Source organism: Corticium candelabrum, chromosome 1, assembly GCF_963422355.1.
Source record: "Corticium candelabrum chromosome 1, ooCorCand1.1, whole genome shotgun sequence".
NCBI classification, from domain to species: domain Eukaryota; kingdom Metazoa; phylum Porifera; class Homoscleromorpha; order Homosclerophorida; family Plakinidae; genus Corticium; species Corticium candelabrum.
The window spans coordinates 3,992,319-4,019,539 of NC_085085.1; the positions used below are offsets into that span (position 1 = coordinate 3,992,319).

A 27,221-nucleotide genomic window follows, 5' to 3' on the forward strand; every position below is an offset into this window, starting at 1 on the left:
TGGTCAATCGATCGGATTATTTATTTTCTGTATTTTTTATTCCTGATGTAAGTCAACGAGTACATCAATACAGATACACTGATGCTGTTACAAAGAAAAAACGTGCCACCTGAAATCGGTTTCTCGCTTCAGCTGTGCACGCACTCTGCAGGTGTTCAACATGACATCATTGATGCATCAGTAGGCTGTCCAGCGTCCACATCTCAGCTACTTTCAGCACTCTGCCATTTATCAAACAGCGTGGACCCTCCTCGTTACTGTGATGCATAGGGCAGACATACTACACACTGCACAGTGTAGAACAAGTCTATTTACCTAGTTGACTTCAACAAAGCAGTTGCGCCCGCACTGCACTGCAAGGTCACTGTTGCTATACGTAAAAATGTCAGAGCAAAAATATTTTGGGTAATACGGTTGGTTGGGTTACCCGACTCAACTTTGACAATTTTTGGTTTGGCCTGAAGATAATGATGCACTACAAATTGATGATGAGACCGATCACACATGTTAAAAACCGGTGAAACACCACATTTGGTATATTAAAAAAATACTCGAATTACGTGAGTAGCTCGTCTTGGATCAGAGTATCTACGCATGGGCAATGGATATAGCAGTTCTCTCGCCCACAAGGGCAAGACCTCATACCTCAAGACATAAGGGCAGTCCTACTCGACCTCATGCTACTGTAAATCAATACACTCAAACTCCCCTTATCCGGGCAGCTTGGGACCGGACACTGCCCATAACTCAGAAATGGCCACATCTGGGAACACCCCCACATTTTGCTCAATATGTACACCTGTATGATTAACATTCAATTTTGCATCCCTACATGTAAGTGAATGCACATACGTACATAATAGATGTACATGTACACTGTACACTGATCTTTGTCTCGAGCGTCATCACAGACCTCTTTCGCTTCTGCGGGGCAGGCGTCTGCGTTGGTCTAGTCTCAGACATCTTCAGGTAAGTCTTACAAGCTGTAAATAAGAAACTAGCACCTAAGTATGGCTATCTGTCGACAAGAAACTGGACTAGTACTGGACTTTTGATTACACGACCTTTGCCTCGACCTCGTGCACGTGGACCACGCGCAATACACGTGATGCAATTGTGCAATACGGGGGTGCCCGGTAGACGGACGTGCCCGGATATGGGGCGTCCGGATAAGGGGAGTTTGAGTGTATGTTGTTTGTAACAACAAATGTTCGTAAACTGCCACAAACTCTATTTCATAAAAATGTTCATAAACTTCCCTCATTCGTTTTGAACATGCGTGGAAGTGACAACATGGGTTGGTCTGCCCATGTACAACTACTTCATTCTCAGTATGTCTGATATCTTGGCTTGCAAAAGTCAATTTGTTGACAGCTAGTGCATGCAGGATACTGCCCTGAGCCAAGAAATCTGTTCAGCCCCCAACCAAACAACGAAGACAATCATTCAGATATAGCATTGAATGTCCACCTGCATGGATCGATATTTGGCCTACAAAATGTGCATGGATATTTGGACCACAAAAAGACAGCAAATTCAAGTAATCTGCCAACAATATGTATTCACCATGTAATATTGTACATACAACCGGTAAAGTCAAGAAACAGCAGTCAACAGCGCTATGTATATATACAGTACAAACCAACATGAGTATTGTATTAAGAACAAACAGTACAATAGGTCTGTAGTGATGAAAGGTATACCAGTTAAACAAGTTTTAGTACCGTCTGTATTAAAGAATTAAAGCGATTACATGAGGATCGGCATCCGTCGCGATGCTGCTATCGTTCGCTCAGTAATACTCCGACCGAGTCCTTCACCGAATGGTATATAATGTTCTTGATCTAGAATTCAGAGTTCGGTCTCGTCTTGGTGTACAAGCGATGTGTCGTAGAGTGTTACCTGTAATTTGTCTTCGTGATTAGTATGTGTGTCCGACAGTCGACGAAACTCGTGAGTCAACATGAGACAATGAGCTAAATGCTAGACAAACATGAGTTGAATGACGATTTTTAATTAACAAAGAAGTACTATAGTGTTTATCCTTACTTCTGGTGATACAAAATCTTCTGCTATTTTTATGCAACTATGTAGATTTCTGACCTAAAGATTAATTAATTAATTAATATTGGGTCAATCACCCATCACATATATTGTCAAACAATCACATGCAGACAGTAACAAAATATGAGCATGAAATAAGGTTAAAAAATACAAGAAATATAAACGACCAACTCTGGTGACCCTTCCTGATCCCAATAATTATTGTTACAACAAAAAAACTGTAACTACATCTTTTTCTTGTTAGGGATGTTTCCAAATAGAAAATGTTTCCTTGAATGCCAAGAACATTAGGATTGGTGATGACCCACCCACTCCCCCTCTAATCTGGACATAATCTGAGATGCTGCGGTCACATACTGATTGAACGTTTATGTGAAGTACTATAAACTGCCATCACAAACAAAGTTCCATTGACTTTAGTACGTCAGTTCTCTGCATATCGGCCGCCTTATAAATGCACACTACAAGCGTAAATCTGATGTTCAGGTAGGCAAAACACGTGCTAAGACAACAGAGTGTCATTGTCACCTAGGGATACAGAAGCCAATCAGAAGAATTTCAAAGAATCTCTTGAGTCTTCAAGTAAACGGTAACATTTTGGCATCAAACACCACACCCATCAAAACAACATTATTTGATTAGGAGATCAGCACCCACTGTAGATGATGTGCAATTCATGCCTGAAGTTTCACATTCAACCTGGAGTATAGAGGACTACCAATGGGCCCATAAACGTCTAATGAGTCTGAACATTATTTCAAGCCCAGAGAGTAGGCAGATTTGCCATTGAGCGACAGTAAGACACAATAAAAATAGACACAAAAGCGACTCACATGGAGGCACCCACGTACACACACACACACACACACACACACACACACACACACACACACACACACACACACACACACACACACACACACACACACACACACAATGACAGAACCATCACACAAAACTACACTACACATCCACACCACTAATGCAGCAAGACACATACAACTCACTTGATGTGGAGCGCCGGCAGGAATAAAGATAGCATCGCCAAGGCACTGAGCAATAGCCCACCCTTCTACTCCATACTCTTTACGCAACCTCTCTCTAAGTTCCTTGTCCAAGTAAAAACACTACAACAACAAACACACACACACTCTTCAAACCAACCACACCCGACTGCTCTTCATAATACACAAAACCTGATCGTGTATAGGATCGTTGTCTGCCTCACACTCCATGCCTCTCTCACGACTCACTTTCAGTAACAACTGTCGAATCTTCGGTGCATCCTCTGCAGCAAAGATGTGCCACAAGGCGCCCTACCAATCAGCATCAATCAGTAACGCACACGACACATTAGAAGTCTGAAGGTTGACATAGTAAACATAACGAATGCCAGATTTGTAACTTGTTGTGAATCGACCCAAAACTGTGAATCGTGTAAAAATCTGCCTGCAATCTGTCTGCTATTCCAAACACTTAGCGTATACCATGTTATGCTCTAGTCTCTTAAATCTTTCCTCGCCCAAATACTTCCGAGTGAGAAATCGTCTGGTGGACAGCCTTTGAAGTCTCTGTGTTGCCGCTTCACTGAAAATCGGTGATCTAAATATTGGATTTGGTTTCTTAACTTAAACGCTTCAGTAAATACCAGATTGGTATGCATGAAGTTCAATCCTATCTCAATTGTCTTCTTTTGTTTTGTAGAAAACAACTCGTAAACTACAGCTACAGTATTTGATGTTTGTAAAATCTGCATGTCAACAGCAGCAAACGCGACCAGGAAAACGTTGACGTCGACAGGCTTTGTCATGATAGACGTCTGACGTAGTGTTGTGCGCTCGTGTCACAATAAAGACTGGATGCCAACGTTGAGTGAGCATAGTGAATGAATGCGAAAGTAATCGATGCTGTTTTGCAACGCACAAAACACATGAGATCTCATTACCCAAACAAAGCTTGTTTCGATGACATCAGCATCAAGCCCTTCCAGATATCGCTCACTAACTAGAGACTGTGTACGGTTGCTTTGGACAAACAGCATCGAATACTATACGTTGGCATCCATTCTCCATTGTGACACAAGCACATAACACTACGTCAGACGTTGATCATGATGAAGTCTGTCGACAACGTTTCCCCGGTCACTCTTGCTGCTGTTGGCATGCAGACATCACAAACAGCAACAACTCTAGCTCTTCGAGTTGTCCACCCTACAAAACAAGAGAAGATAACTGACATAGGATTACAGAGATGCATACCAATCTGGTCTTTAGTAAAGCATTCAAGAAACCAAATCCGGTATGTAGATCACCAATTTTCAGTGAAGTGGCAACACAGCGACTTCAAAGGCTGTCCACCAGACTCTTTTCTCACCCGGACATATGACGGGAGAGGAAGGGTCTGGCTACGGAAGACTAGTATGCTTGCTGCTCATGAATACAAAAAATCTAATTTTGTACGTACACTCTGTGTGACACCCTCTAGCAAGAAAAACATAAATAGACTTTTACCACTTTTGCTGACAGATCGTTCCTTAGTCGTTCGTGAGTCAGTTCGTCGCACTCTTCAATCGCTGCTGCAGCTGCATTGATCTCTGCAGAAAACATTCATACAGCAGAAACACACACCCAAATTGGTTAATCACACAAACCTTCTTGACAGCATCCGGACTCGTCGACTGATGACTGTACACAAGACAAGATAATGTAGACAACAAACATAAATTAGGTCAACTAGAATAATGTCTTGCGTACCTCACTTGAGCGTGGAATGCCAACGTACACCTAAAGAAACGAGAGAGTCAGAAAAAGTGTCATTGCAATCCAAGAAAACGTCACAACATTCTGTAGCAATCGTATGTGTTCGTGGTTAGATAAATAGGCCAATTTACTTCCACACTTCAAATCAGTGTCCAGTCGGTACCTTTGTACCATCAGCCTCTGTCTATGGTCATTTATCTTGGACTCTTAGTGATGTAAGTAGCCTTTTCTGTATTAGCGTTGATTAACGTTTACAGTAAATGTTCTTCAACAGCCAGGGAGAAAGACAGACAGACAGACAGACAGACATAATAGATAAATATAACAGACAGACAGACAGACAGACACACAGACAGACAGACAGACATACAGGCTTGTCATCCTCTTCATCTTCATTTGCTTTCCTTGGTCTTCAATCTTTTGTCTTTGATGGCTTCAGTCTCCATTGGATTATCGCAGCCTTACCTTGTCCACGTTGTGGTCTTAGCGTGTCTTCTGTGGAGATTGTAATCATCATGTTTATGCCTGTTTCTCACTGTTGGACTCTTGAACTCTACTTTCAAATTCTATCTAGCTAGTACTCTTTCTTGTGCGTGCAGCTGTAGTTTGCGAACTTTACTTTTTTGCCTGCCTTTTGCTGATATGTATGACGGTTTGATGTTCGAAATATACGTATTGACAAACAGACAAAAGACAGACAGACAGACTAAGGGGTCACTAGCTGAGTTCCAGACTTGTAGTTCTATGTTTAGCTTTGTTTTAGTGGTAGTGATGTTGTACTGATTTTAAAGATGCATTCAATAGAGAAGTAAAACAGACAGACAGACAACACAGACACCTCTACCACCTCGCTCAGCTCTGCTACACGGGTGTTATAAAGACACAAACAACAGGATTATTTCAAAAACAGCTACACACTCATACCATGACATTCACTGCATCAGACATGTCGAGATGTAGATTGGTCGTTCCTTCCTTCGGGTACGCTGCTGAGCCTAGAATAAGAAAACCATAAACCAAACACACAACAACAAAGAGTGCATTATAACACTCACCATATGCATTGTACATCTTAGGGCCTAAGTCAGGCTTCACAATTCGATCTGGAAGTCTAAACATGGATGGCACAATCATTCGTCAACTGCCACCGATAGATCAATGTATCGACTGAAACAAACCTGGCTGCAAGATTTAGCCGACCATCTCGTCGTGTGTATTCCGGTAAGGGAACGTTTTCCATAAAATCTTCAAATCTAACAAAGACAATACAATTTGTACCATGTCACGTGGTTTTTGCAACCCTGATTGGTCGATACAGCGGGTACAAATCGTTTGTAAGCTGAGATACCCTACCCCTGTCAAGAGAAATGCGTATACTCTAAATCATGTATATTTCAAAGTCACTTTAATTTTGCAAATTTCGTAAAGACCAACCAGTTTTCTAAACTTAATTGCTTCCTAATTTTTCTAGAAATCAGGAAAATAATTATACACGCCCATATACTATACATATATACTATGTACACTAGTACTCATGATTTGCACGCTCCAACGTTTGCTTTCTCACATATCACAGCAGACTCATGATTAACCGCCTCGTTCGAGTCTGGCAAAACGGCATTGTAGGAGCCTTGAACTGAGGCTTCTTGTCACACAATCAGTGACACACTTTGTGGGAGTTCGCTTACGTGGGATTTACGTTGTTTCAAGACGTACGTATGACTTACAAATGCGTAAAAGTTGTGCTTCGCATTTCCGTCATTCTCACAGCGACATACTACGGCACTGCTCTGTGGAAGGTTTCGAAATTAAATCGCTTCTGAAGTAGATACTTGCTCAATTTTGAATTAGTTTCGCTTTCAAAATATACTTCATTTACAGTACACTGTGCCCTATCATCGCTATGATCAACAGCAAAAACAGCTGGTACCAATAACCAGTATATGATTTGATATGCCGTTAATGAGCTACTAAATGGTAAACACACTTTGACTACGTCTAATTAGTGACAGTAAGATTTACTACTCACAACTCTACTTTGAATGCTCAAAACAAACAGTAATTCAAACCAACCAGTTGACTTCCATGATACAAATCACTCATCGCATGGCTGATCTCGGACATCATTGTTATTCCGCCTCGGGTGAGTGGCAGCTAATTCCGAGATATAATTACCTCGGCTTGCCTCGGTTTGTTGGGAATAACAACAATATCCTCAATTTGCCCATACGATAACTTATACATACCAACCCAACGTCAAACACTAAAAACATCTCAGACAATAGATCATCGAAACTACAGTATCCATTAAATATAGGCCCCACCAACAGTTAAGCCTCACTCAGCAATGACAAACCACAATCAGTGGAAGAAGATGTAGCACTCTTGGAAGAATCAGACTTTGAAGGCTACACTGCAAACAACGCGCTGTAATTCTTATGTAGCTGACAAGTGAAGCAACTTGCAACACTCAGTCATACCTTTGTACCATAAAAGCCCCTGTCTATACACAAGCCCTGGGTCTTTTGTTGTTATACAAACAGAATCCACCATTTAATTCAAGCCCCGGGCCTTGTATGTAGATGGATAGTCTAGTGTCAACGCTGCTGTACCGAACAAATAAACATGAAGGTCACTGACCTATTGGGCATCATATCAGACAAATCATCGGAATGAGGCCAATCCTAACAAACGAGATATCATTAAAAAACTGACTAAAAAAATTGCGGATCGACTTGAACCTTCAGCTTGAGTAACATGGGTTTGCCTTGATCGTCGACCATTCGAGCTGTAAAGAACGCACATCACTCCGGATTAGAACGTCGTGTTGTATACGATTGTTTACCAGAGAGATCTTCAAAGCCGTTCCAGAACTGGCCGATCGGTAAGTCTTCGATGATATAGCCGCTTCTGCAGTTGACCATGTCACAGTGATCCTTGCCTGAAATCATAGCAAATACTCAGACCTAAATCAACTGTAGGTATACAAACTAATGTATGTAAGCAGTAGTAAGTAAGTACATCTGATGGCAAGATATCATGCTGCCTAAGGCACAAAATTGAAATCCAAATAACTACTGTACGTAAGACTGTTCGACACTTTCTGAATAATCTACTAAATAAGAGGTGTGTGTGTGTGTGTGTGTGTGTGTGTGTGTGTGTGTGTGTGTGTGTGTGTGTGTGTGTGTGTGTGTGTGTGTGTGTGTGTGTGTGTAAGTGTGCATGGGCATCTACACTGTCAACTACCTACTCTACAAATATCACAACTTTACTGTCTCCACGTCAAAGACACATGCCCACGAAGTCACAAACTGTGCTTTACACTTTGTTTACACTTTCTTTACACTTCACACTTTGTTTACACTTTACACTGTGGTTTACACTTTGTGTAAACCGCCACAGCACCAGCTTACCAAAATCTCTGCCAAACGACTGCGGTGTCCATAAATCGGGCGACATCATCGTATTCACCTTCGCCACCACAACCGGCTGTCAGAACAAACCAATTAATTACAACAAAATTCTATTGCATATTACAATTCACTGCTACACAATTGAATTATCAATATCCTAACACATCATACAATTCACTGCTACACAATTGAATTATCAATATCCTAACACATCATTAGAAACTAACAAAAACTTCTGTATGTCCGGCCCTTTTTGTCTTTGAGTGTGCCCACGAAACATCGTCAAGCATGGCTGCTAGACAAACGTCTGCAGCTGCTGCTTTCAAACTGAAATGTCAGTACCACTTTCCATGTAATTTACTGCTTCTGTAGAGAGACTGGCAGAGAACTTTTTATGTAATCTATCAAGCTGATTCAATTCTCAAACAATTCAACGACACTCAACACAGTGCTGCAGCAAAAGTTAAATCAAAAATTGACTAATGTGGCACATCAACATCTCAAAAATTGTGATTCAAAAAAATTCAAATTATTCTTAGAGCCTCAAAATTTAAAGCCTTCACACACACACACGCACACACACACACACGCACACACACACACGCACGCATGCACACACACACACACACACACACACACACACACACACACACACACACACACACACCTACTCTCCAAAGCACATCGGCGCCTTCACACTTAATGGGCATTGGCTGTCAAACCACATATGGAGGTGGATTCAATGGGCATTGGCTGCTGCATGTGGCACCACGCCTGCCCAGGCAGCTCTTCATGTCGGTAGGCAGCTCTAGATCTATGTTACCTTTCTATTTTGTGCTTATTGTGTAAATGGATGTACAGTACTGTAACCAAAGATAGAGAACTATCTTCACAAAAAGACTGGCAGTCATGATATTGTGTAGGTGAAACAACCATGGGGCAACCCTACAAATCATGTGGCTAGACATTTCTTAGAGAAAGTTACGGCAAACATACACACACGTACATACACACACACACACACACACACACACACACACACACACACACACACACACACACACACACACACACACACACACACACACACACAACACACACATTTGTAAAAACATTACAAGCAGTAAGGTATTAGACTATTTCACAACACACTTTCTCTATTACAGCCACAACAAACACCGACCTTTCCCATTCTCCAGCAGAAATGAAACGCCTTCAGGTTGTTGACGTGTTGTGGCTTGAGCAGCAACAGAAGTTTCCCGTCACACAACCAAAGATGAGGAACGTCGACTGGCAACTGAGGATACGCCGCATACGCCGCCGGCTCCGTTGCTACTTCCTCCACCACTACGGCAGATTCAGGCGTTTCCACGACGATGATGACTCCGTTTTCTGACGGTCGCGTGTCCAACGCTCTCTTCTGAACGTCTCCGTTCACGAGAGTCTCGCCGTTTTCACTAACACTATCCGCTTTTGTCTCCGATTGACTGTTCTTAGATTGTCGTCTCCCTTTCTTTCCCAATTTCAACGAGCCACCCGACGTGTCACCCGATTGTGAGTCCTTCTCACAGCGACACGTACGAACCATTTCGATTTTCAGTAAGTTACAAACCTCGTGAACTCTCGTGCTTAGATCGCACAACACTATACACACAACAACTGGTTGTTTCGGCAACCCAACGATAATAGACGTAATCCGATCGACGTCTCACCGGTTTTAGGAAACGTTTGAGCGACTTTGAGAATCTCATCTTTGCCGTTTTCGACCCGATACTTGATGTGACATTTGTGGAACAAACCATTCTCACGACGATCTACAACAACAACATACGTTTCTACCACTCGACACTCGATCGCCGACAACGCACTCACTTCGTAGCCGGTGACAGTCGATGCATACAACGAAGCCACAGTATTCGCAGAACCAGTGGACATTGAAAATCGTTGTGACACAGACGTCGCACAGTTCGCGAATTCCGACAAACGCCCTTTTCCAAGCAACAGCAGACTCTGTCAGACAAAGAGACAAAATACATTCGGAAGATTTTCATATGAGCATGTAGTTAGGAGATCACAGTCAAGTTTCATATGCTGTAGTGACCTAGTGTTAAGCATAAAGCTGCCGTGATGTGTGTGTGTGTGTGTGTGTGTGTGTGTGTGTGTGTGTGTGTGTGTGTGTGTGTGTGTGTGTGTGTGTGTGTACGTGTGTGTGTATGTGTGTGTGTGTGTACGTGCATGCGTGTGTGTGTGTGTGTGTGTGTGTGTGTGTGTGTGTGTGTGTGTGTGACAGTGTGTGTGTATGTGTGTACATGTGTTTGTTTGTTTTTGTCTGTGTACGTGTGTGTGTGTGTGTGTGTGTGTGTGTGTGTGTGTGTGTGTGTGTGTGTGTGTGTGTGTGTGTGTTGTGCATGCGTGTGTGTGCATGCATGTGTGTGCATGTGTGTGTGCACATGTGTGAGAGTAAAGTCAAAGTGTCATTTCAAATGGTTGACAGCTTAGTAAGTACCAAGTCAAAATCACCACACAACTCACTCTTTCCACGACGTTTCAGAACGGATTCTTCTTCGGCCACCAAGTCGCAAAACGTCGGAAGAATACACGAGATTATGTAACTGGCCGTCTCTTTGTCCAAATTCTCAGCACCGTTGAACAGGTAAGGCTCCATGTCTTCACTCGACACCGAAAATGGATTAGCAAATCCATCACAAAGCCAATGACCTTCCTCATCTCTCTTCAGTCTACCACAAAAATTGCTCCAAAAATCTATGCAACAAGCACAACAAGTGACACCACGAATGTCTCACTTTCTGAAGTGAATGAAGCGACACCATCGTTCGCCTCTCAAACCGGTTCCACGTCGAAGTGCCTTCACACAATCCATACACGACTGTAGTAGTCGCTGTTGTGTACAAGTACCCGTCTGTAGAGAAAACGTAAGTAGATGTCGTAATACACCAGACTCGTACGACGTCTCACCTGCAGACCAGAACATTCTCTACTCTTTGCTACACGAGGGAGCCGAGGACGACATCCATCATCCAGTGATACTGCGTACTCTAAGAACATACGTCACTGATTCAAGTATGAAAGACAGAGCAACATATAAATATGAAATATTTAATGACTTTCACTCATTTTCATGTCGGGACATCTCACCTGGTGCTTCTCATAATCACAAAGTTACGTATGGATACACATGAACACGAATCGCTAACTACAGACACGGTCTGATGTCGATCTAGACAAACTGCTGTGTAAATTACCCTCAGTATACAAATAGTAGTCGGCATGCCAACACGAGATGTCGTTTCCTCAACAACAGAAACCACAAACCAATACAGAAAACCATACCACAACTACCCACTGCTTTCAATGTTCTTCGAATAACACTTTTCAAAAAATAAAAGTTATTCTGTCGGTCTCAAGAATTGCCATGTTTTTTGTCTCTTGCCTTGGTGCACAAACAGGGTTATATACAGAAATTTCAGATTGGTAGAGAATTTTTGAAAATGGTATGGCAACGCCCACTCTTTGTGTTGATATTAATTGGGTCTATCACCATGTCTTCCAATATCAGACAAGACTTGGGAATCGTCTGACGAAGGGAACTTGAAAATGAGTCAGTGAATTAACAATTCAACAAACAGGCATGTGTGTTACTGTATGTGACACACACACACACACACACACACACACACACACACACACACACACACACACACACACACACACACACACAGACACACACAGACACAGACACAGACACAGACACAGACACAGACACACACACACGAAATAGCCAATTTCAAAAGCAGTTGTTGATGTGTTTGTTACTAAAGCCAGAAAACTGGAATTGTAAGCAGATACATGTAGTCTAGCTGAGCACATTAGTATATGACCGTGCAAGAAGCGTGTACGTACTCATCTTTTTCTGACTCTAGCATGCCATCTATTCCAGTATTATTGCCGTCAATGTTCCTAGTAACGTAATTGTAGTTCAATTCTGGAGGGATTCTCCAGCAGAAGTATGCCTGTATAAAACGCTGACAAACATTGTCAAAATGGCAATGTGCAGCTCAACTCAGACAAGCAGTGAGTGGCGTCTCTTCTCAACTACTGCTTCTGCTTTCAAAACCGAAATGCCAGTACCAGTTCCTGCGTGATGTACTGCTTCTGTAGAGAGTAAACTGGCAGAAAAGGTTTGCTGCAGTATTGTGGTGAGCATCATTGAGAGATAACTAGATCTTGTCACTGGATGAAACAATAATAAATCAAAAACCACTAATATATTGCATATCAAGACCCCACAAAATTATGATTCAAAAAATTACAATTATTTTTGGAGCCTTGAAAAATTGTAGTCTCGAAAATATCAGAAGCAATAGGGTAAACGTCACTGAACATGCAAAGAATGAAACAGCAGCAGAAAATAGCTAGTCTACCTACATCAATGACTACAATGACAAGAAGAATATCACAAGCAAAGATGCATTTATATACTCACACTCACGCACACACAATCGTACACACACACACACACACACACACACACACACACACACACACAATCTTAAACCTTGAATCCGCCCATCATAAAGTGACACACATGCACACAACACAAGTCTGCAAGCGTGCGCGCGCGCACACACACACACACACACACACACACACACACACACACACACACACACAATTCTACATGCTAGATTCACTTCAAACACGAGCAACAAACAAACACACGTTTACATCTCACACTTGACCATGTATGTGCTCAAACACCACTATATAACCTCATCACAAAACTTACCGCTGCTCTTCTCTAGCTCAACCTCCATTCTGGTAGACAAGCTAACGACCGAATCCGACCCATTTTCAGCTGCCACTTTCTTTACCTTCTTCGATGCTTGTTTTGCAGAGTTTGCTGGCCGACCCCTTCCACTCTTTCCCACAGATCTCGACTTATTATTCTTACCACTACCGGATCTCTTCTTCACACCGGCCTGTCCATCTCTATGTACAAAAGGAGGTCGTCCTACGGGACGTTTCACTTTCCCTTGTCCATCGCCGCCCTGTTTCTCTTGCGCTGCAGCCTTCTTCCTGTCCTTCTTGCCGCTTTCCCGCTGTCTCTTACGGCTCTTCTTCACTGTATCACTAGCATCCTTCGTTTGGTTACCGTCCATTGGTCTCGCCGGTTTTACTTTGGTCATAGTAACTTCGCTATCAATCCTCACCCGTTCAGGTTCTTTAACCGAGTTGATGTTCAGACAACTTTCTGCGGTAACAGGACACAGAACTTTATAGTAATCGCCTTGTTTCTTTGTACTGGCAACCGACTTAGACATAGTTGGCTTTTTAGTGTCGACCGTATCTGGAACACTCGTTTGTGACTGTTCGTTAGATGCAGATTCGTCAAGATTCACTGAAGCACGCTGCTCGTCTGCTTCCTGAGATTTTGCTGCAGGTGCATCATCAATAACAGTGGAATCTGAACATATGCTTGTAGTACTGTTACGACGAGGTAGTAGTTCGTTGCTGCTTGGTCTCAATTTCCCAACTTCCTTATCGACGTCGAACTCGCCGTCCTCACCCATATGATCGATTTCACTTACTAGTCTGATCTTGGCCTGTGCGTTCTGACTAGTCGCACGCTTCTGGCCGTCCATTCTCTCCAACTTCCAATTCGGTCCGAGATCCGACGTAAGACGACGTCGTACTACATTACCCGGTTTACTCTTCGTCCGTTGCCCGTCGTCGTCACTGACACCTGTCACGTGCTTCGGCCATTGTATGAGTTTATCCACGTCACACGATGCTTTCTGTAGTGTAGCCTTCTTGTTCTTACTCGGTGTCACCGACTCCACCATACCCTTAGTGCCTAGCACATATCTCTTCGGCGTGCCAGACTTTGATCCATTGGAATTCGAATCTTCCTTCTCGGCCGATCGAAGTCGAGGAGTCCTAATCAGCATGGCAAGTTTATCTATATCGACAGACAGTTCTCCAATCATATTCTTCCCTTGTGCGTCTGGAGTAAGTCCGACCCACTGGTCACTGGTAGGATTCATCGAGCTCTGAATTGATACAAAAGACGACGAGGTCGAAGCAGGAACTGAAGACACCAAGTGAACGTTCGAGGAAAACAGCGAAGGCTCCACCGGTGTGATCTCCGTCACGGGTGGCAAAGGTGGCAGCAGTATCCCTCTCTCCACTGCCACGTGAGACGAACACACGGCATCGACCGACTCCTGCAATAGAGCTTTCACGCCTTGCAAGTTTCTCGCCAGTCGATCCGTCGCATCAATAATGAGCCGCATGCCCTGCACGGACCCGAGCCAGACGTACCGTCCTGTCTCCGTCTCCGCCGTCCTCGTCGCCTCCAACAGACGAACACACTCCTTCGTCGCACGTTTGAACTTCGAGTAGCGACGCTGAAAACGAATCACGTTGTCTTCCAACGCGTTCGCTCTCATCCCACACGCCGGCGTCACAACATCACAACAAACTCCGTCTGCACGCGATCCGGCACTCAGCCACGAATCTGTGTTAACATTTCTGAAACCTTGAGAGAGCAAACAAGTGTGGGGACCAACTTGGTTTGTCGTTTCGCTCCCGTCTGTCGACGCCGGCTGCACGTCTTTGACGACACTGTGAACCGACGTTGATGACATTCCGACGGGATTAGCAGAGACGGTTTTAATGCGAGCCGCTTCCGGATCGGCCATAATCAAAGGAGGAATGGTGACATGCGAGAGGGGCGTGATAGAAACAACATCATTTTCAGTCCCGTCACCTCGTACGACTTTCTTACGTTTCGCTGCAGACTGAGACATCTCTTCGTGTGCTCCACGACTCGGACTGTCGATATGACGATGAGGCGGACTTGGAAACGCAACAGACGACGATGAGAGCTTGAGTGATGCCATTGAGACACGTTCCGAGCTTTCTAATTGTCGCGATGTAGCTTCAACGGTCTCTGAGGTAGTAGAGGGTACAGGTACGTGATTCTCTTTCCTAGTCTCAATTTGACACGTTGAGACTTCAGCAGCAGGAGAAGCGGCCAGTTGAGACGGCCTTGTTGATGTCTGCATGTTCACTTGACAAGTTGGAGATCGAATTGGTGGACTGGATGCCGAAGGTGAACACTTCAAAGGTGACGACTTCTTTCTCGGCGTCGGGTGTCTGCGTGTCTCACCGTCAAGTTCCAGTAACAACGGAGTAGCAGCATGATGTAAAGCTTCTTGGCGATGTCTATACAGCAGTGATGACGGTAGCGGATCCAGACGATTGCTCAAATGATTGGGCATCGAAACGGAAATGTCGTCTCGTACAGCCGCGGAGTCCTTCGTCGGGAACGTCGTCATAGATGACAGAGGCGGCTCGCTTCGACATGCAACAACAGCTTCAAAGAAATTGCCCAACTGATTTACACTGTTTCCTTCCGGTTCGTTTCCGAGAATCGTCTTGACCGAATGAAATTGGTGGTGATTTACTCTCGGCTGCGCTACATCAACCGTCTGTACGACGGCTCGTGACTGCATCGTGGCATCCGACTGTGTGGTGGCTCTTGATTCTGTGATGGCTCTTGATTGTGTGGTGTTTCTTGACTGTGTGGTTAGATTACTCGTGTTAGACAAGCTGGTCAATGCTGCCATGCTGGCTAACACACCGGCAACGTCCGCCTCTTCCGTGTCCCTCGGCTTACCAACGGCCAGTATCGTCTTTGACGAGGAGACTTTGCTGCTTTGGTGTGGCTTACTTCGCGACTTCAACGAACGATGTTGATGCTGTCGGTTTTTCTGAATTGTTGACGTACTCTTAGTTCGGCTCGATAGAGAATGTAAGTGACAGGCCATCGGATGAGTCGGAGATGAATTCAATTTCACAGAAGGGTATGAACTGGACGTGAGAAATTGCCTCTCTCCTGTCATTCTACTATTGGTTGATACCGGCGACGTGACCTCGATTTGTTGTTCCATAATGTTGCTGACATGCTGAGACTGAAATAGTGGTGACGACGATACTGAAGGTGGAACTGGCGATGAAACTGACGGTGTGCTTGGTGGCGATGTGATCGGAATAATCGATAGAGCGCAGTGAGTTCTTACATCCCAAGTCTAGACGAACGAAAACATGTTATCACACAGTAAATATATAATCAATAATTAATTACATATTTATTCATAACTAGTATACATGGCCCGTCCTTCGTACGGGCAAGATACTGTAGTGTAAAATAGGTCTGTGGACACGTCACGTGCAATCTTTGTTGCAAGGTCCCGGATATGCTGAATGAATTCGAATCTTGCTCTTCGCGCTTGTTTCGATAGAAATCGACACACTCTCCGTGTAGCGCTTGCTGCAGAAAACGTGTAGGTTGGATTCGGTGCAAATGCAATCAGAATTTGGAGAGAAACACAAGCGATAAAAGAGTAAGTTTCGTCGGCAAGAGATATTCGATTGCTCGAAGCTTTGCGAAGGACGGCGATGCATAGGATCTACACGGGACTGGTGCGGGTGTGTGTTCGAATAAACTGCAATGTGTAGCGTTTGCATCGTCGAGAAATTTTACGCGTGGGTCAATCCCTCGAGAGGGGACCCGGTGCATTATTTTTTTATTTTTACGCAAACCTTCCTCTGTGCGTGCCGATTTCGGTTGCGAACGGACAAAAGACGTGGCCGCCAAACGCGAGCATACATACACACACACACACACACACACACACACACACACACACACACACACACACACACACACACACACACACACACAGACAATTTGAGCTTTAGATATTAGATGAATTATATAAAATACACTCTAAATTGTTTATCTCTATTTGTGTGTGTGTGTGTGTGTGTGTGTGTGTGTGTGTGTGTGTGTGTGTGTGTGTGTGTGTGTGTGTGTGTGTGTGTGTGTGTGTGTGTGTGTGTGTGTGTGTGTGTGTGTGTGTGTGTGTGTGTGTGTGTGTGTGTGTGTGTGTGTTCTTCGTGTCACTTGACGGAGCACACAATAGCATTTCTATATGCCTTGCTGTATCAAGAATAATGATACAGCAAGGCAGGTAACGCCCACAGAAAAATGCTTGCCTCATCAATGTGTTTAGTGTTGGTGATGATGCACCTCTTCCTCTTTTTGGGTAACATTGGTTAAGACTATTTAATAAACCATATATATTTAATAAACCTTCATGTGAAGCACAAACGAACTAGAAAGACAAGCAAAGACAGAGCAAACTGAGAAAGGATAAAGCCTGGTGTTAATTAATTAATTAATTAACTCATGTTGTTTACATCTTTATGTTGCGCTATCACCTCAGTTATGAGCCATACGAAATGGGACTATTTGACAAACAGACAGACAGGCACACAGGCCAGACAGACAGACAGACAGGCATACAGACCAGACAGACAGACAGACAGACACAGACAGAGTGACTGACTGACTAACAAACAGACATACAGACCGACAGACAGACAAAGGACTGACCAACTGACCGACAAGTAAACAGACGGACACAAAAAGACAGACAAATAGACAAACTGACAGACATACACGTAGACACAAAGATAGACATACTGACAAACAGCTGACCAGGTAAAGAGAGACCAACACACTGGCATGTACGCAAGCAGAGAGACAGGCAAACAAACAGCTGACCAGGTAAAGAGAGACCAAAACACTGGCAGGTACGCAAGCAGAGAGACAGGCAAACAAACAGACAAAAGACACACGTAAATAGCAAACAACCAATAAAAAGACAGACAACAAACATACGAAAATACACGTATCAGAGAAAACAATCGACACCCGACTGGCAACAGATAATCACAACTGCATAACATCACACCACACCACATCACAGACGACACCAAATACTCACTACTTACAATACAACGAACTCGTTTGTGCCTACCACACACACAAGGTACGTACCACACCGTTCTTCGCGTAGTCTGCAACCATCCTCGTCGACATCGGCGCGGTTATTGAATGGACCGGAATGGGTGGCGTGTGCTGTCTCAATCGACGTTTCCAAATGCTCAAGTCGCCCACGTCAACTTCGGACAGAGCGAGAGACGGCGTACCGGAGCCAGGGTGATATGCGTGATGTCGTCGTCGGACGACCGGCCGAAACGCAGAAACCGTTGCGAGTCTTGAAAATTCCGGGAGAATGCCGTCTAAACACACACACAACAACACAGTGACGGTGATCTCGTTGTTGTCCGTTGTAGAACAAAGAGCCACTATGGGAACATTGGAGCCACACTAAATCTCAAGGCAGCAACGTCCATGCCCCCTTCCAGTCATTTCAATTTTCAATTTTAATTTTTTCAAAAAAATGAATTTAGGGCCACAAGAAAATTTGTTTGACAGGAGCGCGCGCACCGATTTTCGGCTCCGCACGGATTTCTTTTATATTTTATATTTTGTACGCATGCGCAAATATTTGTAGTCTAAAGAACTGAACGAAAGATTTCTGCTCTATTCAGGTATGTGTATCATTTTAATAGGGTGTATTTGTGATAGATTTCTCCTACTTAGCATCTCCGCTAAACATCCGGGCTTTGTCCGGGTTCTTTATAGCGTGCATCGCCATGAGCTTGTCAAAGAGAGTCTGCTGTTGTGGAGGCTCTTTCCTGTTGTCCGTTAGTGTAGTTTTCGGTGTTTTTACGGTTGCTCCTAGTCGGTTTGTTCGGTTCTGTTCCCAGTCAACGTTAGATGGTTTGTTCGTCGGGCTAGCTTCTCCTTCGTCTGAATGTGTACCTACTGTCTGTTCCCCATACGCGTGAACTCGAAATGAGTAATGAAGTAGAGGTCACACCAGGTGTGCTCATTAGAGTACTAGGAGCTGCTCCAGTTGGACCATGTAATACCAATTATCTTAAATGGTTCCAGTTGCTGATCAGTTGGTCTTACAAGATAATTGGATAATAGCCATTGCTCCACCCGTTTGTGTTTGATATGCACAAGTATTATCCTTCTGTTTGGTTTGCAGGAAAGGCTTAGATAATTTGATAAACAGAAATGCCAGACCTAGCAGTTTCTAACGATACCGAGATCATCGCGAAAGTCCACTAAACAGCAGAGATATTAATGATTTTCAAAGTTCACACTTATGGGGAACAGACAGTAGTGATTGTACTGATCTTTAAGAGGAGGAAGAGATGTGGAGAAGGACTAGATTACAAGTAGATGACTTTTAATAGTTCTTGTTTCGTGTTTTAATAGTAGTATTTAAAATATTTAATAAATCATCTTCGCACCATTGTAGTTTATATCAATAATAAAATATAAAAATAAAATGCGTGCACGCACGAATTTTTGAGCGAAGTTCCTGTCAAACAACTATTTTTTTTCTTGTAGCCTAATGAGCAAATTCAATTTTTAATTTTTTATTTTCTATTTTCAGTTTTCATTTTTTCAAATTGTTTGACTTATGTTTCATTTATTTTCCAAAGGTTTTTAATTTTTTCAATTTTTTTGACTCCCTTTTCAATTTTTTTCCAAAGGCTTCAATTTTTTGCAAAAAACGGAATTTAGTGAGCAAATTTCTATTTTTAAATTTTAAATTTTCAATGTTAATATTATCAATTTTTTGACTCACTTTTCAATTTTCCCAAAGATTTTCATTTTTTGCAAAAATTGAATTCGACCAGCAAATTTAGATTATAATTTTCAATTTTCATTTTATTTCAGCAAACAGTGGACAACATATTTCCATAAAAGAACATGACAGTGTTCATAAAAGTGAGTCCCTGAAGCTTTTGTTTAATTAACTCAACGTGTGCGATGAATTACCGAGTTCCAGTAGGTGGACTTCGACTTGAGCTGGATGCGGGTGACGCATCTGTAGTATCGTGTCTTCAAGAACAGTCAACGTCTACAAAAGCAGAACACAAAAACGTCACGTACTCACAGAGTTCTAGTCAGGCATGCTAAGACATAATGGCCTGCTATACCTTCAACATAAACATGTACTAGCTAGGCATGTACGCCACACATGCACAACTTAACTAAGAATGTAATCGATATGCTACTGTCTAGATTGGCTACTATCAGTCTGCCTTAGTGTGATTTGCAGAGGCTAAGTTTCAGTCAGTACACCCAAAGCGAATGGTTACAAAGGTATCCTAAACCACTCCCCCAAACCAGCAAAAATTATTTCAGAAATTTGCAAACTTGTACATGCCACACCCACATGCCAGACTCATGTGCCACGCCCATACCATTCCTTCCACCCGTCCTCACAAAGCAACTTGTTCTGGTGACAGGCAAATTGACAGCAAACTTGCTTGACTGGTTATGTACCATACAGTTCAGTTGAGCGTACTGAGCCCACTGTCGTCAATAACATTCAGTCTTGCAGGCTTCTGGTGAGCACACAATTTCTGGGAAGCCAGACTCGCCAGGAAGATCAGCTGTATGGGGCTTCTTTACAAGAAACGCAAACGACAAACAGTGAAGTGCACGTCGTGTGACAAGACACTGGCATTTCATGGTGAAACCACCAATCTACGTAGTCACCTTTCTGGTCAACAGTCTTTGCAGTACGTTACTCATATAGGCCCAAAGAAGCCACACCAAAACAATCAAATAATCTATAATTACAATGTAACTTATACATATTGTTCAACATGAAAGTTGCAACAATACTCTCTGACCTCTTCATATAGACATGACCTCAGGAGTGCCCCCAAAATTTTCTAAGTCACAGAGGAAAATCGTAAGGCCGAAATTCTTAAAACTACGTCCAGTCTAAGTTTTATGGCCATGCCCACAACAATTTTTATGAGCTCCTCACAAACTTCGACGCTTACCAAGATGCTTTGCTTCACAAACTGTTGTCACAGAATGCTCAAGCACAAAAGAAACATATATCTCTGACTTAAAATTGGTTAGTTTACTGTGCTTGACCACATGCTATATTAGAGTCTGTGAAAAAAATTTTCAAACGTCAAGAAGTTGAGAGCCAGGATATCTGCAGACATAGTTTGTTTATCACATATAGCTGCGTAAATGCTCTTGTTACAGAATACCAACAGATATGGACCTAATAATGGGCAGTGCATGACAACCACTGTTGATCTTTTGGATACTTGTATTACAATTAAGTTCATACCATATAGCAGTCTTTGCCCTAATTAGTCTATCTTCTAACCAATCATCCCAGGAACTACTTGTTAGCCTCAAGAAACCCATTTTACACGATACAAGTCCATTGTCTTCATAGCTAATCACTGCCTACTCATGCAGTAAAGAACAGCAGGGCTGGACTAAGTGGAAGCCAAGGCAGAGGCTTCCGTCATTTAGCGTTACGCCCCCGCAAATTTGATTGCATACTATACACAATCAAGTCGGAAGGTTAGGCTGAACTACAAGCAAAGCTGAATATCAGAGTGTAGTCACTGTTACAAATAAGGAAAACGTACGGGAACAATTTTTCAATTTCGTTGTTGAAGCAGAGTTCGGGTCGCATGCACACCAACTCATCATCTTTCCTCAGGTCGAAGGCACCAAATAGGTTACGTTTTACACAAAACCAACTTTAAACATACGAGAACTACATATCAGCGTGAAAACAGAGCACAAATGATGATCACGTGGTAAGCAATAATTAGGTCACGTAATAAGTACAAGCGGACAAATGCAACGCAGTTGGTTCCTTCAGCCTTGCATGCACATCGATGCCCGTTTCATAACCCACAGAAACATTTTCTCAATGTCTCGCAAGTCTCTTCTAGCATTTTGATGGTAGAGAGGCTCATAGCGCGCGTTGACAGAATGTTTCTCGCGTGACCATTGTATGGGCTCTGTTTTCAGGCTATTTGCTGCTAATATCTGGCACTCTCATTTAACCAGCTTACCCTGTAGTTCAGGCCAACCTTCTATCTTGATTGCGTAGCTATGCAATCAAGTTTGCGTGGGCATACCGCTAAATGACGGAGTGTACCTTTAAATATGTGAATACATTTTGGACAAATATTTTCATGTTTATTCTATACATTTGTCTCGACCCTACTCCAAGATGACCAACAGAGAAGCAGCACAATCACCATTGCAAACCACCCACCCACCCACACTAACAAAGTTATCTCCAAAAATTTGTTTTATACATAAAACAAAATCTCTAACATAAGTGGTAACCTCCAGAAAATCTAACAAAATAGAATCAGAGCCCAAGGGTGGAGGTGGCGGGGTGGGAGTAGCGGTAGGAGTGGGGATACAGTGCTACCACAAATTTCTAAGATAAAATCTCTGTTAGCAGTAGGATGGTCCACAACATGTAAATAGACAATAAAACTAATGTTGTATTATCTATTCTGCATAAAGCAGCAGCTGACAAAACACAAACAGCAACGTAAGGATTCTTTGCTATTGAATGCTCACTCAATCTATGTATACTGTACTACGACTGACCCATCTTAACAAAAACAAAGCACCCACCTTTGTGTTGAGGTCTTGATCAACAACTGAGGCAGTAAACCATTGAGTCACCTCCGTTCTAAACAACAGAATTGATACTGTGTGTGTGTGTGTGTGTGTGTGTGTGTGTGTGTGTGTGTGTGTGTGTGTGTGTGTGTGTGTGTGTGTGTGTGTGTCACTGTGTATGCATGCATGCGTGTGTCTGTCTGTCTGTCTGTGTATGTCATAATGTGTGTGTGTGTGTGTGTGTGTGTGTGTGTGTGTGTGTGTGTGTGTGTGTGTGTGTGTGTGCATGTGTCTGTCTGTCTGTCTGTGTGTGTCAAACTGTCCTCACACACATACCGATACACACGCACACGTTGCCCTCGCAAGTCAAACTTCCCTACACATCAAACAACCACCCTACACACACTTCCACAATCATTCTCCACACAAACACAATGCACCACTGATCAACAACTCTCTCGTCTTCTCAGCTCGCCGCCACTCGAGCAACGGTGCAGAGAACGCCGCCATCTTCAGAAAGCAGGACTCAATCTCTGTCTCCTGCATTTCAACACTCAACATTAAATTGAACTCACAGTAGTTGCTGCAGACACACGCAACTAAATCTGCTACTCACCCTAAACTCTTTCACGTCTTTAAGTGTAAAAATCATACTACAACACACACACACAAACAGCACCTCAGTGTGATCACTAGATCTCAACATGTAGATGTCCTACACATAAACCTTATTCGCTTCCGGGACTTCTATGTTTTTGACCGCGTGACTGAGTGTCAACACTGTCTGTTGGGTGCACGTAAATGTCTGCTGCATGTCAATGGTTGCTGTTGTAAAGTCAGGAAACTAAAGAACAACTTTTCGCTATTGCCACTCAATGGCATGTAACCATGGCAACATCACAGTCACATGACCAAATGTCCCAGAAGCGAATACGGTCTACAGCGGCTCACTTACTTACCGATGTCCGTCCCCCATAAAAACTCCCGGCTTTCCACCACCGACCAGCTGACGCTCGTCCAACATGCTCCGATACAACTACGACAAACACATACACACGCTCACATCACATGCACAACGGTTGCAAAATTGGTCGAATGACTTGGCCAAGTTTTTGAAGCAAGAAAATGCCTAATTTCTTAAGATATCTTGTTTCATTATTTTTGCTCTAACTCTACTGTTTTGGGTATAATTTGCTTACCGTATTTCCACGAATAGTGCCCCATGCTCAAATAATGCCCCATGGCAAGCTTATACAAGATAATAATGCCCCATGCTTGATTAGTGCCCCACTGGGGTAGTATTCAAACCCAGTTTCAAAATGGCAGCCTCCCCCCCCCGGTGTATCCAATCTTGTAAGACCTTGTTTGCATAAGAGTGGCCATTTCGAAACTCGTAACAATATTATCAAAATGTCTACTATAAGTACATTGCTGTTGTGAAAAAAGGTAAAAACGTGGCTAGGGGTCCAGCACACGATAAGCGCGTATTTTAGGAGTCCGGCAGTTACCGGTCTACTTACTCCAGTAGATCCCCCAACCTATCTCGTAAACTGTTCATAACACTGGCTGCCGACTGCTCCTTCCACCAACTGTAGACACAGTGGCGTAGCTACGGGGGTTCTTGGGGGTTCAGTACCTCCAAACGTTATGGGCGTGGTTGCTCATCTATTTTTATAGTCTATAAAGTGATTTTATGTACATAATTATACAGTACCGAAATGATACGTTGTTAGTTTGTAAATCTATATGGATATACATATACAGTTAATTTTAAACAAATTAATATTAATTTTGAACAAATCAATATTAATAATAAATCTTCAAATTTTGCTCTGGCTACGCCGCTGGTAGACACGATAGAAGTGGATGCTACCGCCCCTACAAATTGTCTCAACGCCAGCAAGGGTGGTGAATAGTCTCGCGTAGCCCTGGCTACACAAGACTAAGTGGTTCACAGTATACCATCTGCTGGGTGGTCTCCTCTCACCAGTCACTTCGCTTCCCCTCACCCTAGAGTCTCCAACCAATCAGTACAGCAGGACTACAGCAAGCAAATAGAAAGTGCTCAGGTCTAACGTGCGCTAACAAACATGTGTCAAGTAGCCTCGTATTTCAGCTGCCTCTGGGAGGTACAAAATTGGTCTGGAAGTATGAGACTACGAGGATCTAGTCATCGACAATTGCAAAGTATGGAGTCTACATGTATGTGATCAATAACAATTATTAACGTAAACTGTTTTTACTAATACAATCTCTATCTAAAACAAAAGTAAATGAAATAGGCCTTTGGTGAAAGTTAAATCACTCTAGAAAAAAAGGTCACACCGGCTCCTACGGCCCTGTGGAGTATACTGTAAATCCATAAATTTTCGTACGCATCTAATTTCATACATTTGACCAGAAGACCTTTTGTACGCATCTTATTTTCGTACAGGCTTTTACTGACAATCTTTAGCGCACGCTAGCACGGTAACTGTTTCATTCCACGTGATCATCACGTCGCTCGTCATTCATGAGTTCTAAGCTAAAGCAAAGTGGTATCCATGTGTGGCTGACGTCGAAAGATAAAAAAAGAACAAGTACCGCTACCTAATAGATCATGGCTACTCAACCCAAATCGAGCGACATCCGGGATTCATCAAAACGACATCATAGCTGCGAACGACGGTGTAGAGGAAGCTGTGGATGAAGATAACTCGCCAGCTAAGCGGAGAAAAAGAGGGCAGTATCATGTCTACGACTCTAAGACTAGGCTTACCATTGCCCGAGTTGTGAAAGAATGTGGACTGACTAAGGCATGCACTCTCTGAAGAAATTGCTAGATCACACTATCACAAAGCCAACTGTTCAATCGATTTGCAATTTTTTAAATTTTATTCATTCAAAATTTTAGTACGCATTTCAATTTAGTACATTCAGGAGTTGTACGAACAATACGAAAATAAAATGAATACGAAAATTTGTGGATTTACAGTACTAGTGAATACGAAAATTTGTGGATTTACAGTACTAGTGAATACGAAAATTTGTGGATTTACAGTACTAGTGCCAAATCCGGTTGGGGATACCAGAGTCCGCGCCTATAGTTTGGCATGCGCGACTGCCAGACCCGAAACCATGCAATTCGAAATATTACCACTTGAGAGTATAAGTTAAGCCCGAAATAGTAGAGTAACATAACGAGCAAGATACACATCTGAAGAAATCGCAAGAAAGTGGCCAACGACAACGGCGTCACTCACAACTGTCGGCCATCGAATGTCCTTGTTCTCTCGGTGTCCGGTTTCCGGCGGTCTGCGGCCCCATACGAGTCGGTCCTCGACGTAGAGCGTCGCCGTCTGCTCGTTTGCGCTCACCCACTCGCGCTTCGCCCAGTCGACGTCGCTGTACTCGAGTAGCAACTGCGCGGCAGACACACAGAGAGAAACACAAGAGTGTGGCAGGCATCGCTTCCGGTCGCTCTCAGCGACCGTTTCGATGTCCGTACTCACCTGTAGGTTGTCGAAATCGACGTTTTGAGTCTCAACACTGTTGGTCGCACGCACCACTCCGCTCCGCCAGAGAGCGACGTCGCTCAACGTGCGCGGGCAGTCGGTGCGCGGCACGCTGAGAAAGTGACGGCCGACGAGAACGCCTCGTGCTGAATACTCGTAGCTCGGCTGCGCCATTATGTACGAAATATAAGCGAATTGCTAATTGATGGTCAACCGCTATTGGATCAATTAAATATTATACGGGAACTTTGGCGATGAAAGCGAGTGCACACTTGTGGTATGCATGCTGGAAGTTGAGCGCGTTGCGTAATAGTTAGCTTGCATTGTGTATGCTTGTTGGCGCGTGAAAACAAAAAAAGAATAAAAATTTCATGTTTCTGTAGATATTGTGATTAGAGACAGAGACAGACACACGAAGGCATCTAGGACAGACAGACAGACACACTCATGCATTTCTTCATACGTGTAGTAGAGTTTAATGTATCAAAGATATATGTGTTGACATACATACATACATACATACAGACAGACAGACAGACAGACAGACAGATAATTTATTCTCATACAGATTCTACTTGTACACATGCTAGGATTTCTTAAGTACAAATCAGTCTTTGCAAACAACAAAGTCATTAACTATTGAACTTAAGTTTGAATTGACAGACAGACAAACAGACAGACAGACAGACAGACAGACAGACATATTGGCTTGGGTAGTATTTAGTTGCTTTGCTTAGATGGTGTATAATAGTTCAATGTTTGAAAATATATGTATTGACAAACAGACAGACAGACAGACAGACAGACAGACAAACAAACAAATTATGGATGAATAAAAAAGACAGACAGGCAGACACACTCATACATTTCTTCACATGTACTGTTATATAGCTTTGATGTATAAAATATATGGATTGACAGACAAACAGACAGACAGACAGACAGACAGACAGACAGACAGACAGACAGACAGACAGACAGACGGACAGACAGACGGACAGACAGACCATCCTAGGTCACTAGGTTTTTCTGTTAGCTTATTCCTATGTATTAGTTCAATTTA

General features: G+C 43.1%; 1 protein-coding gene across 1 annotated transcript; it reads right to left on the minus strand.

Moving 5' to 3' along the window:
- Positions 1 to 1,541: 1,541 nt before the first annotated feature.
- Positions 1,542 to 26,372, minus strand: LOC134177307 (uncharacterized). Its single transcript, XM_062644086.1, has 31 exons — positions 26,156 to 26,372; positions 25,907 to 26,065; positions 23,624 to 23,700; positions 23,281 to 23,317; positions 23,105 to 23,204; positions 23,001 to 23,040; positions 22,680 to 22,737; positions 20,034 to 20,115; positions 18,168 to 18,412; positions 13,044 to 16,350; positions 11,213 to 11,292; positions 11,041 to 11,156; positions 10,769 to 10,974; positions 10,109 to 10,246; positions 9,949 to 10,050; positions 9,420 to 9,880; positions 8,237 to 8,312; positions 7,669 to 7,764; positions 7,565 to 7,611; positions 7,464 to 7,507; positions 6,002 to 6,076; positions 5,879 to 5,934; positions 5,748 to 5,818; positions 4,818 to 4,847; positions 4,715 to 4,748; positions 4,575 to 4,657; positions 3,261 to 3,380; positions 3,072 to 3,191; positions 2,050 to 2,103; positions 1,903 to 1,983; positions 1,542 to 1,844 (listed from the first exon to the last, which is right to left on the minus strand). The coding sequence occupies exons 1-31, from the start codon at positions 26,330 to 26,332 to the stop codon at positions 1,782 to 1,784; spliced, it is 6,435 nt and encodes a 2,144-aa protein (XP_062500070.1). The 5' UTR covers positions 26,333 to 26,372; the 3' UTR covers positions 1,542 to 1,781.
- Positions 26,373 to 27,221: the final 849 nt, after the last annotated feature.